The sequence below is a fragment of the Aspergillus japonicus genome (genome assembly GCF_003184785.1).
Source record: "Aspergillus japonicus CBS 114.51 unplaced genomic scaffold BO86scaffold_41, whole genome shotgun sequence".
Lineage (NCBI taxonomy): Eukaryota > Fungi > Ascomycota > Eurotiomycetes > Eurotiales > Aspergillaceae > Aspergillus > Aspergillus japonicus.
Genome location: NW_020291678.1, coordinates 33560 through 48240, shown reverse-complemented (window position 1 = coordinate 48240; position 14681 = coordinate 33560). Strand labels below are relative to the sequence as shown.

Sequence of the window (14681 nt, the reverse complement as noted above, 5' to 3'; positions counted from 1 at the left end):
TGGTCTGCACAGTATGGTCAGTGACTTCTTCTTCCCCCAACCAGGTAGGCACACTGCCCTCCAATTTTCGGCCATGTGCTGACATCCTGAGATCAACAGGTGGGGTGGAAAGTCACATCTACCAGCTCTCGACCGTAAGCGACTATACTTCATCCCTACCCTCCATGATGGTATACTCACCAGTCGAACAGAAGCTCATCGATCGCGGACACAAGGTCATCATTATCACACATGCTTACAAAGGGCGGACGGGGGTGCGATACTTGACAAACGGGCTCAAGGTATACCATGTCCCATTCTTTGTGATTCACCGGGAGTCGACCATGCCGACGGTCTTCTCGTTCTTTCCGATCTTCCGCAATATTGTCATCCGTGAACAAATCCAGATCGTGCATGGGCATGCGAGCTTGAGTAGCTTCTGTCATGAAGCCATTCTCCATGCGCGCACCATGGGTCTTCGGACAGTGTTCACCGACCATTCGCTGTTTGGTTTTGCAGATGCGGCATCCATCTTGACCAACAAACTGCTCAAGTTTATCTTGAGTGATGTTGACCATGTTATTTGTGTCAGTCATACTTGGTAAGTAGACTTAACCGCAGTACCTTCCGGAAAGCCCCGGCTGACCTCTGCGCAGTAAAGAGAATACAGTGCTTCGAGCCTCCCTGGACCCGCTGATGGTGTCTGTGATCCCGAACGCAGTGGTGGCTGAGAACTTCCGGCCGGCAGAACCTCGGTCGGTGAAGCCCATCGGCCCTAACGACACTATCACGATCGTTGTCATCTCCCGTCTCTTCTACAATAAGGGTACCGATCTGCTCATCGCGGCTATCCCGAGAATCCTCGCGTCGCACCCGAATGTACGTTTCATCATTGCGGGGTCCGGTCCCAAGGCGATCGATCTGGAGCAGATGTTGGAGCGCAACGTGTTGCAGGACAAGGTTGAAATGCTAGGACCTGTCCGGCATGAGGAGGTTCGGGACGTCATGGTCCGTGGCCACATCTACCTTCACCCTAGCTTGACCGAAGCCTTCGGCACAGTCATAGTCGAGGCCGCCAGCTGCGGACTGTACGTGGTGTGCACACGAGTTGGTGGTATCCCCGAGGTGCTGCCTCAGCACATGACGACGTTCTCAAAGCCCGAGGAGGACGATATTGTTCTAGCAACTGGCAAGGCCATCGCTGCCTTGCGGTCGAACAAGGTGCGGACGGATCGTTTCCATGATCAAGTGAAGATGATGTATTCCTGGACCGACGTTGCGCAGCGCACCGAGCGAGTCTACCAGGGGATCTCCGGGGATATTAGCCCGGAGGAGTTCTACGGATACTACCCGGGCGAGGGACTGGAGGCTAGCGGCGACCGTGTACGGAGCTTTGCGCTGATCGACCGGCTCAAACGATACTATGGATGTGGTGTGTGGGCAGGCAAGCTCTTCTGCCTGTGTGTGGTGATTGACTTTCTTCTCTACGCCTTCTTGGAGATGTGGTTCCCGCGAGCGAACATCGACATTGCACGCAGCTGGCCGAAGAAAATACGCCAACGGAACGACAACCACCCACTCGTGAACGACCAGAAGAACGACCGTGACCGCCTACATGCCAACTGACCAAGATTCTTATTTTTCTTTACAATACCCATTCACATTTACCATTACCGATCCACATTTCCACTGCTGTTCATAGACAACCTTCAGATACCCTTCATGGCAAGCATCGTTGGATTCTTTTCTCATCAAGAGTAATCATACATGAGCATTCGTGGGAAACCTTCTCGCTCGAAAAAGAAAAACAAAAACAGATTCCTTTTGTGTCCATAAGAGATTCACCAGGGTCCAGCCCCGACATTTTCGTTGAAGACTCAGTGCTTGTGGGTGTTGTCCCGCTTGGTGCCGGGCTCATACTTCCACTCGGCAGCAGCGGTGGTAGCGGGCTCGGGCTGGCGGTCCTCGGCAGCGAGCGCACCCTTGTCGCCGCGCTGGCCGGCGAGATGGCCCTCCTCGCGGTCGAGCGCCCGCTGGCCGGGGATGTCGCGCTCGAACTTGCTGTCGGCGTAGGCGCCAACCTTCTCGAGGCCGGCGGTCTGGCGCTTGCGGCCGGGCTGGCCGTCGTGGCGCAGCTCGGCGCTGGTTTGGCCGGAGCCCGGGTGGCCCAGGCCGGTGTGCACGTCCTGCGAGGTGGCGCCCATCAGGGTGTCGGCGGCGGAGGTCTTGACGGACTCCTTGCCGTGGCTCCGCTCGACGTTGGGGTTCAGGGCCTGGCCGCCGACCTCGCCGGTGGTGTTGGCGCTGTAGGAGCTGGAGGCGGGCGCCGTGCCGGCCGGGTGCGTCTGGGCGCGGAACTCGGGGGCGAAGTCGGCGGGCGCGACCTTGCGGCCGGGTTGGTGCTGCTCGACTGTTAGCTTGCTTGCCGGGCTTTTTCCAAACCAGGCGACGACCAAGGGGATACATACACCTCCCTCCTCCAGAGGAGCGGTCGGCTTGACGGAGGGCTTGAACTCGCCCTGCTGGGGGTTGGCAACGGAGTCGGGGTTGCTGAAGTGGCTCATTTTGGATGATGTGTTGATAACGTTATAGACTGTTGGTATAGACTGAATACTATACGTATAATAAGATGTTAAGAAAAAAGAGGTAGTGTCGCGTGATCCGTAAGCGTTCTGTGAATAACGTTTTGAATTGATTTCCAGAGCTCGAGCATGGACGGACGCACCTTATAAGTAAGGGAGGGGGACCAAAGCTACACAGCAGGTAATTTAGGGCTTCCGAATCCAGACGGCGGGCGGCGGGAAGAGGAGGGGGGGGGGGTTTACGTCAAGGTGACTTCGACTGACTTCATCTCCCTCCCTCACCCTTGAGTAAGTTATTTGAGATAACGTCATGCCATGCATGGATTGCATGCAATTCAACGGGTCTGGACTTTTGTTGTACTGGGGGTTTTCGGACAGGGCCGGTTTTGGGTGTGTCGGGCTTGCTAGCTGTGTTGGTAGCATATCTATCTGATGAGAAGTACATACTATGTAGTGGTTTGATCGGGTGGGTACTTGCGGTCGGATGAGTATGCTCCGTAAGATTGATGATGTGAGTGCTGTGTTGGGTTGGTCGTACACATGTACTGTGCTGTGACATGGTCGATCGATCGATGCCTGATGATGTATGTGAGGTGAGGTGAGGTGAGGCCTTACCATACCTCTCTCTACATTGGCAAGCTCTCTCGACTTGTATCTAGTTCTATTGACCGATGCAATAAGGTGGCTAAGCACATGGGAACTCCAACAGGTATCATCAAGAATCACACAGAAGCAGAAATCATTTCAATCAGGTTAGGTATCTCTCATAAACAGGATGCTCCCAGGCGCCGAACGACAAAACAAAGATATTTCAAAAGGGCGGGATTTCCCACCGGAGGTGAGGATTAGAAGACGGGGCATGCCCGACAGAAGTATAGATGGGGACAATCACCGCATCACCGGCGGCCGACCCTCCTTATTCCACTTCACACGACTCTGCACCCACTCCACCGCCTCCTGCACGCCGGACCCCATCAGCGCACTCACCGGCAGCACGCGACTGTCGCGCACGCCCGCCCCGGACTCCCCCTCGAACACCTTGCGCACGAACCCCTCCTTGATGCGGACGACCTCGACCGAGTCCTCCCGATCCTGCTTGTTGGCCAGCACCAGGATGGGCACCCCGGCCACGTCGGCGTGCTTGAGCACCGACTCCAGCACCCGCCGGCACTCGTCCAGCCGCCCGAAGTCACTCCCGGGGGCGTTGATCCCGACGTTCTCGGCCGTGAAGGTGATCTGTGTTGGGGAGGTGGCTCCGAGGTCGGCGCCGTCCTCGTCCTCGTCCTCGTCCTCGTCCTGCTGCTCCGCGTCTGCAGCGGCAGTCTTGTCGGCATCGGCGGCAACACCCCCGCTCGCGCGGCGCCGCTGCGGAAGGCGCGTGATGTCCGGGTCCTGGCCGACGTCGGCGCTGTCGACGACGAAGATGATGGCGTGGCAGCTGGTGTAGTAGCTCTGCCAGAGGTTGCGCATGGAGATCTGGCCGCCCACGTCCCAGATCTTCAGGTACATGTCCGGCAGCGAGATGGTGGCGACGTTCTGGCCGACGGTGGGGACGGTCTTGCCGATGCTGGCGGGGAGGAGCGAGGTCGGGAGGCTGCCATCGGCGCGCGGGGGCTGGTAGAGGGCTTTGATCTGGGAGAGGAGGGTGGTTTTGCCGGCGTTGTCGAGGCCAAGGAGGAGGACGGAGTATTCTGTGGGTTGGAGTCAGTTGGGGGTGAGTTCTCGGAAGTGTAGAAGGGGAGGGAGAAAGGCATGGGATGGGATGGGGATGGGGACTCACCCTCTTTACTCGTAGCGTACATGTACAGCGACTTGGCGAGGTGATACATGGTGATGTGGCGGGTGGTGGAGGTGATTGCAACAACCCCTCTTCGGAGGATCCGATCAATTTGGACGGGGATAGATGTGGCGGAGTGTCGATCGTGTCATGTCATGTCATGTCATGTCATGTCATGGCAGCGTGGTGGTGCGAGATGCGCTCTCCGTCCTGTCTTCCTGTCTTCCTGTCTTCCTCTTTCTCCGCTGAGATGCCCGCTTATCATGAAGGCGAGGCCGACGCCATGCGGGAGGCTCCGCGTCAGCCTGTCCGTCCTGAAGCGGTAAGCAGGGCTTGGGTCATTGCCCTGAGCCCTAATTGCCCGAAACGTTGACCCCGCAGAGCCCGGAATGGCCATGTGAAATGAAATGAAATGCAGGGTCGATCCGTTGCCGGTCATTTAACTTGGATGATGCAGGAGGCAACCTGCAGGCGGACTTGCTTTATCATCGCATGGTCATGACACTGAATGGTGTGACTGTTGAGTTGTTGCTGGTGGTGGTGCTGGTGGTGGTATTCATATAAGAACAATGGCAGAACATCTTCAACTTCTCCTCCAACAAGTCCAATCCCCAGATTCATCGCTCTTTCAACACCGATTTCCTTGGCTGGGCGGGGGCGGAACCACGGCCAGGTCATGATTACATATTCTCGTCGTATTTCTAGAACTATTCCCCGATTACGGCCAAATCCCGACTTCTTCTTCTCCAACGCTCCAACGTGTTTTGTCAGCGAAAATCGAACGGTCTATTGTCCGCCTTGTCCGCCTGCGGAATTGCGCTTCCCTCCTCTCCTCCTCCTCCTCCTCCTCTTCTTTCTCCACCATCTTTTCCTTCTCCCAATTCTTCCCTCATTCTCTCTCCTCCAGCTCTCTCCCATGTAACGGCCGCTCGATGGCCTTCCGCTCGGCATCTGTCTGCTTTTCCGCTGGGATCCACTGATCGCATTCCCCCGCGCATGTCTCGGTCAGCATGCCCCGCGCTGGATGGCCGGCCGGCGGTCTCCCAGCGGCCTTCAATGGATAGCACTGACACCATCATTGTCGGTATGTCGTCATCTACATCCTCGCTCCTCGCAATTGGACCTTCTGTATGACCCAGACAACTCTAATCCTCCTACAGGGAACGGCCCGTCAGCCATGATCCTGTCCTACATCTTCCATGGTCATATTCCCTACTATCAAGCCGATCCGCCGCATCCGGATCCCCTGCTGCATGCCAAGCTGCTGCAGAACCCGGCCCTGCTTCAGGCCGACGTGAACACGCTGACCGAGCATTTTGCCGCCTCGCGCTTGTCCTACTCGACCCAGGCTCTGCCGGTCAACGTGCTCCTCGACACCCTGGTCCGACCCAGTCTGGACGTCGAGGAGCTGGAATGCGTCACCAACGTCGAATGGCGGTACGAGCCCGAAAAAGCCGTGCCCCATCTGGTGTTCGGCGACGCCGCGTGCGCTGGCGGTCAATGGACCGAGAATCCCATGCCTGCGAGCTGGGATATCCAGACCCTGAGCTATGCATCGATGTTGTCGCTGCCGGGGTATTCGTTCGCCGACCACCACCGGGCAGTGACCGGGAAGGATCTGCCGGCATTCACGCGGCCCAGCCGGCAGGAGACGGCGGATTACTTCCGTCGGTATCCCGGGGCCGTGCACATCGGCGATGTCTTCCGCTTCAACGAAACCCTGTCGGGGATCTCGCGCACGGACCAGGGCTTCTATATCCGCTCCCACAATCTCCATTGTAAACATCTGGTGCTGGCCACGGGCATCTTCACCGAGGTGCTGCAGCCTAGTTCACTGCTGCAGCCCTTGCGGTCCCTCGAACCGGTCCCCTCCATCCCGTTGCTGGTCATCGGCTCGGGATTCTCTGCGGCCGATGTCATCATTTCCGCTCCCAAGGATCAAAAGATCCTGCATGCCTTCAGGTGGGACCCCGAAGGCCGGCCGTCTCCTCTCCGGGGGTGCCATCACCAGGCTTACCCGGAATATGCCGGAGTGTATCGACTGATGAAACGGGCGGCACTGGCGGCGACCCCAGCACCGCCCAAACGGGGCAAGATGCGACGGACGACGTCGACGCCGTTCCTGGAATCGCGGAAATGGGACGACGTCTACGAGGGTCTCCCCAATCTGGAGATCGTGAACGTCGAGATGGAGGCCGACCAGACACTCGTCACGTTCCGTCAGCCCGACGGGCAAACACTCGTCCGTGCTGTTCGTGGGCTGGTCTATGCCACGGGCCGCCGTGGTACCCTGAAGTATCTCGATCCTTCTTTGCTCTCGGAAGTCTTGGGTCGGACCGATGTGGACTCGATTGTCACCAACCAGACATTACGCGACAAAGCACTTGACGACATGGAGGTGGCACCGGACGTCTTTGTCATTGGTAGCCTGACCGGGGACTCTCTAATCCGGTTCTCCTACGGGAGCTGCGTCCAGGCGGCCGGCAAGGTCATCGGAGCGTCAACGGGACAGGACTGGGTCTGGAACAGCTCGGCTCATACCTCGCGTCCATCATCGTCCTCCGTGGGGGTTCTGCGGGGGATTGACGGACATGACGTCTATCCGACGGGAGCAAGTTGTTTTCAGGGTGACGAGGAGCAATCGGTGTTATATACGATCCCGGAGCGAATCTTGCCCGGCGGCCTGTGGAAATGGCTCCGGAAATGGTGGAATGTGAATTGATAGGGTATGTGATGTATATGATAAGATCTATGTGGAACGGCCGTAGATCTGGCCACGGATTGATATGTTTATAATAGACATGATCTACTGCGTAGATTGTACATAGCTGTGATTGTTTATAATGCCAGATATATGATACTTGCTCAAACTTGCAGTGGCTTGACACATGTACGTAGTATCATAAAAAGTGGTTGACTGCTGGAGATATCACCCATATCCACCCACGAACTATCGTCAACCCACTCAACCCATAATCTGCAACTGGTCGTCCGGCGGCCACCGAGTCTGCGCGAAGCTGAGGCACCGCTTGATACTCTGGAGATACTTGCGAGTGCTCTCGTCGCTTAGAATGTGGGCCTGCTGATCACTCTGATGCAGCTTCTCGCGCGCCGAACGCTCGTGGATACCCACCATGGTCACACCGATGGGCCACGCACTGCAACACCAGTATCAACAACGCGTTAGCCAACATTCATCCCAGGAAGAAAAACAGGGGGACATACGCTTTCCCAATACTCAATCGCAGATACGCATCATTGGCATCGACATAGCGGCGCAGCTGCGCCTTGTGCACAATCTCAACCACATGCTCCAAGACCCCGGCATCCAGATCCCCCTTCTCGAACTTGCGGAACAGCGGCTTCATATTCTCCCGCGACTGCACCATGGCATTGAATGCCTGCCGGCCCTGCAGACTCTGCTTGACCGAGACATCGCGCTTCGCCAGCGCATCCTCCCACTCCTTCAGGACCATAGTAAAATACGAGGCCAGCTGCCGAAACAAGAACCGCTTCCCGTCATCCTCCTTCGGCACCGTGGCCGGAATCTTCATCTCCACCTCCGGCACCAGCTCCAGCGTCGTGGGAATCGGCCCGTCCGTCCACTGTTGTCGCTGCACCGCTGCTGCACCACCACCCGTGTTGGAATCATCCTTCCTAACGACCCGCCAATACCGGCGCGCGCGCGCTTTCTCCCCCTCCCCGAAGAGCGTCACCGGCTCCCCCAGCTCCCGGAGCCGCTGCTTCACCTCCTCCGCCGCGAGTTCCTCGTCCCCTGGCCCCGCCCCCGCGGCAGTCTCATCCCCTGAAGGAGTCAGCTCCGGCAACCCCAGCCGCCGCCGCCGCTCGCGCTCCCGCAGGGCCTCTTCCTCCTCCCGCCGCCGCCGCGACTCCTCGGCCAGCCGCCGCTTCTTGTCCTCGCGCTCGCGCCGGCGCGCGGCCTCTTCGTCCTCGGCTTTGCGCTTCTGGGCGTGTCGGGCGGCGCGCTCGGCGGCCAGGCGCGCTTGCTCTTCGTTGTAGGCGGCCAGGCGCGCGGCTTCGAGGTCGGCGCGGCGGGTGTATTTTTTGGGTTCGGTGGTGGTGGGGGCGTCGGTTGGGGGGGTGGTGGTGGTGGTGGGTGCTGGGGTTGGTGATGGGGAGGGTTTTTGGGCGGTGGCGCTGGCTTTGGCCTTGGAGATTTCTTTGGACATCAGGGCGGCGAAGTCCATTTTTGCGGTTGGGGGTTCATGTAACTAAGAAATAAATGAGAGGAGTGTGAGAGCGTACAGTGTGGTCTGGGGGTGTACTGTTCTCTGTACTGGAGAACGGTGGGAAGACGATAAGATTAGGTGATGATGGGAACTGGGAATTGCCGCTGCGGCGGCGGCGGCGGCGGTGACTTCGCGCAGGGCGGTAGAGCGGTAGGGCGGAGAGGGTGCGTTCGCTGCAGTGGGTAAGGTACAGTCCAGGTTCCGCGCATCCATCCTCACTCTCCAAGCTACACCGACCACCTACCTCCTACCTACCTTACTCCATCAACTACAACAACACCACAACCTCAATCACCTATCCACCGGTCCACTCTAGACTCAGAAGACACACAATCCAACAAGTCAAAAACCCGCTATGACCACCAACTAAGAAACCAAACCAACCCAAACAAACCAGCAAGACCACCACCAACCCAAAATGTCCCGCCAAACCACCACCCCCTTCCACCTCAAACTCTTCTACCGCCAATCCACCTACCACCCCTTATCGGACTTCTCCCCGGCCCCGGCCGGTTCCGCTCACCCCGGCGACCGCACCACCACCACCCCGCGCGGCAGTCTCCCCGCCCACCACCTCCAGATCTACACCTGGCCGACCTGCTCCCTGCGCGAGCTCGCCCACCTCCTGACCTCCACCCTGCCGCACCTCCTCCCGGAGGTGCCCATCGGCACGCGGCTGAGCTTCCGGCTGATCTACCCGGACACCAAAGGCGCGGCGATGAATCTGGGCGACCACGGCCGGGGCCGGTACCTCGCCAAGGAGATGGGGAGTGTGGTGATTGCGCCGCGGGGGTATGAAGATGCTGATGACGTGGATGGTGACGGTGCTGGTGATCATCAAGAGGAGAAGCGCGATGGGGAGGGAGGGGGTGGGCAAGGTCCCCGGGCCAGGGCTGCCGCTGCTGGCGCGTTCCGGATGAGTGGTGCGGATGCCGAAAAGACGTTGCAGGATTTTCGGTTCGTGATTGGCGATTATGTCGATTGCGCGATTGTGCCCCCGCTGGAGGACGGGTCCGTGGCGCCGCCGCCGCCGGTTGGGGCGGGAGGAGGAGGTGGAGGTGGGGGGATGAGGGCGTTTCCTTCGGCAAGGGAGGAGAGATCGTATTTTGGACGGGGTGGGGGGAGAGGGGGACGCGGGTTTGGAGGTGGGCTTGGGGATAGGGAGAGGGAGAGGGAGAGGGAGAGGATCCCGCCGGGGGATTGGAGGCGCGGGGAGCGGTTGCCTGAGGGTGGTGGTGGTGGTGGTGGTGGTGGCGGTGGTGGGTATGGATCTGGGAGACGGGAGAATGGGGGGAGGGATCGGGATAGGGATGGGGGGAGGAGAGGGTGGATGCCTTATTAGTCCTGGTGCTGGGGGTATCCAGTGAAGCGTTGTGGTGGTAGTGTGGGCGGCTGGGATTGAGGTGTGTACGATAGTGAGGCGAGTGGAATGGATTATACCCCGTTTCAACTGCTGGGGAATCAACTGCCTGTCCTGTTGTTTAAATGCTACGAGATTACAGCAAATGCATCCTCATCTTAAATACTACGAGCTACCAGCCTACAGAAACATCCAAGATCCCACCCCCGATAAAAACGAAACGAAATCAATTGCACCGCGGTATCATAGATACAACCCCCATCCTTCTGTCCTGCTATCACCCCATTCCATCAAACTCGTCAAATCAGCCCCCTCTACCACTCCACAATGGTATCTCCCTTCCGCTTGCCGCGCAGATCGTATTTGCCCTGTCCAGGTTAGCCACTCCCTCCCACCCCAGAAGAAAAAAAAAAACTTACATCGGTGTTATAAGCCACATAGCCCAACGCTCCCGGGATCAGAGCCATGTACAGGAAAGAGAACCAGGCATGGCGCGGCGTCCACCGGAAGTACTTGTACCGGTTGGCGGTGAGGTCTGGTGATCGTTAGCATGCCCCCTGTGATCAGGACATTATAGCCGTCGATTCGAGCGTGTCGTTTAGCTGAATTGAGCGGGTGCCGTTCGAACACCAGCCGGGGGGAGGGGGTTTCACGGACCGTAGTATTTCTGGAGGGCCGGGTCGAGGATCAAAGCTGTGCGAGGCGGTTAGTGATCTCGTTGCCATGCAATTGATTCGGGGGGAGTGAGGGACGTACACTTGCTGGGACCGGCCATGGTGGGCGGATGTGGATGCGAATGCGAATGGGCAGGGAAAGGCTCACGGCTTGTGCTTGCAGCTGTCGCTGTCGCTGTCGCTCCACTGACGGTGATGTCGCGGGTGAGGGAACGACGTTGCGGTCAGGTGATCTGCATAGCATATAGCATGTGCTGATGCTTAGTAATTGTGCTGCGGATTATGCTTCGTAACTGTGCTGCAGGTTGTGCTGTGTATCGCTGAGTCAGCGAGATAATGATGCACAGGCTGCAGGGGTTATTTACTAGTGAGATACTGCACAGTTCACGCCCTCCTCATTTTGAAGAATTGAAGGCTGGCGCAGCACTAAGCAGCAACATGTGAAAGATCTCCGACAAAAAGCATCCGCCGATCTCATGATCCCGAAAATGGGAAGAATGGGCTGTGCCAAAGAACCGAGACAAAGAGCACAACGGTCACCCCACCGCCATGACGCAGTATCACAGGTTCTCACAGCAGTACATCCGAGGTTCCCTTTCCCCAGCAATCTTCGCCTTAAATGATATTCCCTGCCCCTTGCACACCCACCTGAATTTACATCCACCTACACCGTGGCAAAGCACAGCACCAAAATGACGGACCCCAACAAAGGCGCCAAAATCACCCTCTACTGGTACGGTCCCCCTCCCCACAATCGCACCGCACCGCACCGCATCCACGCTAATTCTCCGGATCAAGGCTCGCGCAATCCCGCTCCCACCGCATCCTCTGGCTCCTCGAAGCGCTACACCTCACCTACGAGCTAAAGATCTACCACCGCGGCGCCGACAAGCTCGCGCCGCGCGAGCTGAAGGAGATCCACCCGCTGGGCAAGTCGCCGGTGATCACCGTCCAGCCGGCTGCAGCCTCGGGGGAGGGCCAGGAAGCCGCCCCCAAACCCATCGTGCTGGCCGAATCCGGCCTGATCATCGAATACCTCCTCGACCACTACGGCGCCAACGCCGATCACCCCCTCATCCCGGAGCGGTATGCCGCGGGCCCCGAAGCCGGGACGGTGGGCGGCGAGACCGACTCGTGGCTGCGGTATCGGTACTACCTGCACTACGCGGAGGGCTCGCTGATGCCGTTTCTGGTGATGCAGTTGGTGATGGATAGTACGTTGCCCTTTCCCTTTTCCCGAAGATTCCCATTCCTTCGGTCTGTATGCTGCGAGCTTGTTCAGAGTGTGAAGTGTACTGTACTAATGTGTGGCCGTGCGCGACCGACCGACAGCCGTCAAAAACCCGCCCATCCCGTTCTTCCTCAAACCCCTGCCGCGGGCGGTGGCCGGGCAGGTCGAGAAGGCGTTCCTGAACCGCAACATCGCCGCGCATCTGGAGTTCCTCGAGGAGCAGCTGCGCTCGAGCCCCGGCGGCGGGCCGTACCTGTGCGGGCCGGTGCTGACGGCGGCGGATATCATGATGAGCTTTCCGGTGATCGCGATGGCCGGCCGGCTGTCGATGGAGGGGTACCCGGAGTTGCGCCGGTATGCGGAGTTGCTGCAAAAGGAGGAGGGGTATGTGGCGGCGTGTCGGAAGATCGAGGAGGCGGATGGGAAGTTTGAGGCGTCTCTTTAGTTTTTTTTGTTTCTGTATGTACTTATGTGTGTATGTTAGGATCGTAATGTAATGTCTGTCATTCAGCTGCGTTCATTTGAAGAGGATACTATGTATAGTATAGTATAGTAGTACAGTATATACCCCCCCCCCCCCCACTCCCCACCCTAGCTATATACAGCACAGCACGGCATAATCAAACCACAACCTCAACCCTTAGACTCCACCATATAATCAATCCAGAGTCAAGCAACGCAAAGCAAAGCAAAGCAAGCAGAACTAAAGCTTAAACTTGCTCGCAATCTCCTCCTCACTAAACCGCCGCGTCTTGCGCCGTAACATCTCCGCCTTTTCTTCCAGGGTCATCCCAATCTGCTCCCCCATGGGCACGAGACACTTGGCCAGATGCAGGTAATCCTTGCGGAGGAGGCGGATGGTGATCATGATGTAATCGATATTCCGGAAGACGAGGGCCTGCTCGGCGGCGTAGCGGCGGTGCTGGCGCAGGAAGGCGACGGGGTGGTCGCGCCAGTGGCGGCGGGGGTTGAGGTGGTGCGAGGTGTGGTAGCCGTCGTTGTAGCAGAAGCGGTTGCTCTATTGTCTGTCAGTGTGTATACCGTATAGGGGGGGGGGTGTTGTGGCAAGACAGTCGTGGGGAGCAGAGCGCTTCCCCCTTCCCCTCAACTCATCCCACCCAAGGCAAGGCAAGGCAAAACGCACCGCAACATCAATCAACGTAATACTACTCCGAAAATCCGAATTGGGGTCCGTCTCATCCACGAGCGCATGCTGGCCCCAATTGCCGACCATCAAGCCCACCCGCAACTGCAACAAGGGCAGCAGCAGCACAAACAACGTCGGCCGCCAGCCGGCCCAGCTCCACGCCGCGGCGATCATGGCGTACGTGCCGACCTCCCACAGCCCCGCCTTCGCCGCGGTGAGCACCTGCCCGCGCCGCAGGAAGTACGCGGGCAGCTCCACCCACACCAGGAAGTAGAAGCGGGCCACGTAGCAGGCGAAATCCCGCGGGGAGTCGCGCTGGTACCGCAGGGTGCTGGACAGGTCGCGGGGCCCGTTGCCCTCGACGTGGTGATGTTTCACATGGTGATAAAAGTAGGAGTTCCAGGTGTGGCCCATCAGCGGGTCGAGGAGGTAGGGGAAGACGGCGTCGACGAGGACGGCCAGCGGGTGGGCGCGCGTCAGGATCCCGCCCATGTGGATGTGCTGGTGCATCATCAGGGTGTAGGTGCCCACGTAGTAGGACTGCATGAGCCAGTGCAGGACGCCGTGCCACCAGTGGAACTGCCCGAAGAACAGGTACAGGGCGCTGGGGATCGAGGTCGAGAAGTACAGCAGCAGGTGCGTGAGCATCACCACGTCGGTCTCGACCCGCACGACGGACCGCGCGGCGCGGATGTACGGCTGCAGGAGGTATTCGTTGAGCACGCCGGGGAGTTGCGGCGTGAGCTGCGGCAGGTCCCAGGTCACGAAGACGGTGGGCGTGAAGGCACTGCTGGCCGGGCTGTTGAGCGCGGAGAGGTGCGTGATGGTCTTTTGGGTTGCTGGGTCAACCTCCTCTTCCGTTGCAAGTGCCCCGTTGGTGTTGTTGCCGTTGCCGTTGCCATTGCTATTGCCATTGGCGTTTGCTGTACCAGAATTAGCTGGGGATCATTGGTTGAAGGCAGGGACTGGGGAGGTACGTACGGTTTTTCTTCCCGGCGGCTGTGGCGGCGGCTGCTGCGGCCGCGGCCGGGGATTCCGCGTCTTTGAGCAGATGCTCCAGCACCAACCGGTCGGGGACCGTCAGGTTGGGGTCTATGAAGGTGGCTGGATCCATGCTGTGTGCTTGAAGTGGGAGGGGTCTAACCTAAAAACCTGGAAACCTGGAGGGCAGACCAGCTTTAGGTTGGATTTAAGATCCCCCCGGGGCTGATAAAAAGGGGGAAGATGATCCGAGTGGATCAGCCGATCCTTGGCATGTCAGATCGGTGGTGGAGTGGAGCTGGCTGTCTGGACTATAAGTCGGAAGTTATAGATGGGGAGTGCGGATACTTGGAAAAGTAGGAGGGAATGAGTCAAGACTGTCCGTATTTTCGAGTCGTGCTGCTGGCAATAATGTCATCGCATCTCATGCGGATCCCTCCGGTCGGATCCAGCGTGGTTGTAGCTTAACTTAGTGTACGGAGTAGTCATCAGATGATCCCATCAACCCTAATTCCATTGCGATTCCGGGGATGCGCAAGCAACCCGACTACAGCTGCTTACTTTACCCTGTACAGTACAGTAGATAAGCAGTCCCGATTCGATCTGCAATGGAACTTAGTGCCATGCGTTCCAGGCATGGTTAAGCTTAAACCGGTGTAACCCAAATTATGCCGAGTAAAGCCAGGGACCGTTGAGGGAG

General features: G+C 58.3%; 9 protein-coding genes across 9 annotated transcripts; 4 read left to right on the top strand and 5 right to left on the bottom strand.

Annotated features, from left to right (window-relative positions):
• Nucleotides 1-10: 10 nt before the first annotated feature.
• Nucleotides 11-1731, top strand: BO86DRAFT_435337 (phosphatidylinositol N-acetylglucosaminyltransferase subunit A/GPI3; the record flags this gene model as incomplete). Its single annotated transcript, XM_025675951.1, has 4 exons — nucleotides 11-44; nucleotides 100-134; nucleotides 192-580; nucleotides 636-1731. The coding sequence occupies 4 exons, from the start codon at nucleotides 14-16 to the stop codon at nucleotides 1603-1605; spliced, it is 1425 nt and encodes a 474-aa protein (XP_025525696.1). The 3' UTR covers nucleotides 1606-1731.
• On the bottom strand, nucleotides 1701-2690 carry BO86DRAFT_390712 (uncharacterized protein). Its single transcript, XM_025672462.1, has one exon. The coding sequence runs from the start codon at nucleotides 2541-2543 to the stop codon at nucleotides 1857-1859; it is 687 nt and encodes a 228-aa protein (XP_025525695.1). The 5' UTR covers nucleotides 2544-2690; the 3' UTR covers nucleotides 1701-1856.
• A 513-nt stretch (nucleotides 2691-3203) lies between these two features.
• Nucleotides 3204-4746, bottom strand: BO86DRAFT_390711 (ADP-ribosylation factor family protein). Its single transcript, XM_025672461.1, has 2 exons — nucleotides 4342-4746; nucleotides 3204-4252 (listed from the first exon to the last, which is right to left on the bottom strand). Exons 1-2 carry the CDS (start codon nucleotides 4388-4390, stop codon nucleotides 3450-3452), a joined length of 852 nt encoding a protein of 283 aa, XP_025525694.1. The 5' UTR covers nucleotides 4391-4746; the 3' UTR covers nucleotides 3204-3449.
• A 648-nt stretch (nucleotides 4747-5394) lies between these two features.
• Nucleotides 5395-7060, top strand: BO86DRAFT_380952 (uncharacterized protein; the record flags this gene model as incomplete). Its single annotated transcript, XM_025670747.1, has 2 exons — nucleotides 5395-5422; nucleotides 5499-7060. 2 exons carry the CDS (start codon nucleotides 5395-5397, stop codon nucleotides 7058-7060), a joined length of 1590 nt encoding a protein of 529 aa, XP_025525693.1.
• Nucleotides 7061-7115: 55 nt separating this feature from the next.
• Nucleotides 7116-8656, bottom strand: BO86DRAFT_449433 (mRNA splicing protein PRP18). The gene is made up of 2 exons (XM_025676713.1): nucleotides 7564-8656; nucleotides 7116-7496 (listed from the first exon to the last, which is right to left on the bottom strand). Exons 1-2 carry the CDS (start codon nucleotides 8544-8546, stop codon nucleotides 7304-7306), a joined length of 1176 nt encoding a protein of 391 aa, XP_025525692.1. The 5' UTR covers nucleotides 8547-8656; the 3' UTR covers nucleotides 7116-7303.
• A 147-nt stretch (nucleotides 8657-8803) lies between these two features.
• On the top strand, nucleotides 8804-9990 carry BO86DRAFT_411303 (SAP18 family protein; the record flags this gene model as incomplete). The annotated part of the gene is made up of 2 exons (XM_025674575.1): nucleotides 8804-9646; nucleotides 9953-9990. Exons 1-2 carry the CDS (start codon nucleotides 9007-9009, stop codon nucleotides 9988-9990), a joined length of 678 nt encoding a protein of 225 aa, XP_025525691.1. The 5' UTR covers nucleotides 8804-9006.
• A 163-nt stretch (nucleotides 9991-10153) lies between these two features.
• BO86DRAFT_390709 (NADH:ubiquinone oxidoreductase 6.6kD subunit) lies at nucleotides 10154-11024 on the bottom strand. The gene is made up of 4 exons (XM_025672460.1): nucleotides 10705-11024; nucleotides 10606-10641; nucleotides 10368-10483; nucleotides 10154-10316 (listed from the first exon to the last, which is right to left on the bottom strand). Exons 1-4 carry the CDS (start codon nucleotides 10721-10723, stop codon nucleotides 10263-10265), a joined length of 225 nt encoding a protein of 74 aa, XP_025525690.1. The 5' UTR covers nucleotides 10724-11024; the 3' UTR covers nucleotides 10154-10262.
• Nucleotides 11025-11259: 235 nt separating this feature from the next.
• Nucleotides 11260-12298, top strand: BO86DRAFT_365984 (glutathione S-transferase; the record flags this gene model as incomplete). Its single annotated transcript, XM_025670083.1, has 3 exons — nucleotides 11260-11355; nucleotides 11421-11836; nucleotides 11955-12298. The coding sequence occupies exons 1-3, from the start codon at nucleotides 11315-11317 to the stop codon at nucleotides 12296-12298; spliced, it is 801 nt and encodes a 266-aa protein (XP_025525689.1). The 5' UTR covers nucleotides 11260-11314.
• A 164-nt stretch (nucleotides 12299-12462) lies between these two features.
• BO86DRAFT_449429 (fatty acid desaturase) lies at nucleotides 12463-14380 on the bottom strand. Its single transcript, XM_025676712.1, has 3 exons — nucleotides 13982-14380; nucleotides 12998-13923; nucleotides 12463-12871 (listed from the first exon to the last, which is right to left on the bottom strand). The coding sequence occupies exons 1-3, from the start codon at nucleotides 14112-14114 to the stop codon at nucleotides 12557-12559; spliced, it is 1374 nt and encodes a 457-aa protein (XP_025525688.1). The 5' UTR covers nucleotides 14115-14380; the 3' UTR covers nucleotides 12463-12556.
• Nucleotides 14381-14681: the final 301 nt, after the last annotated feature.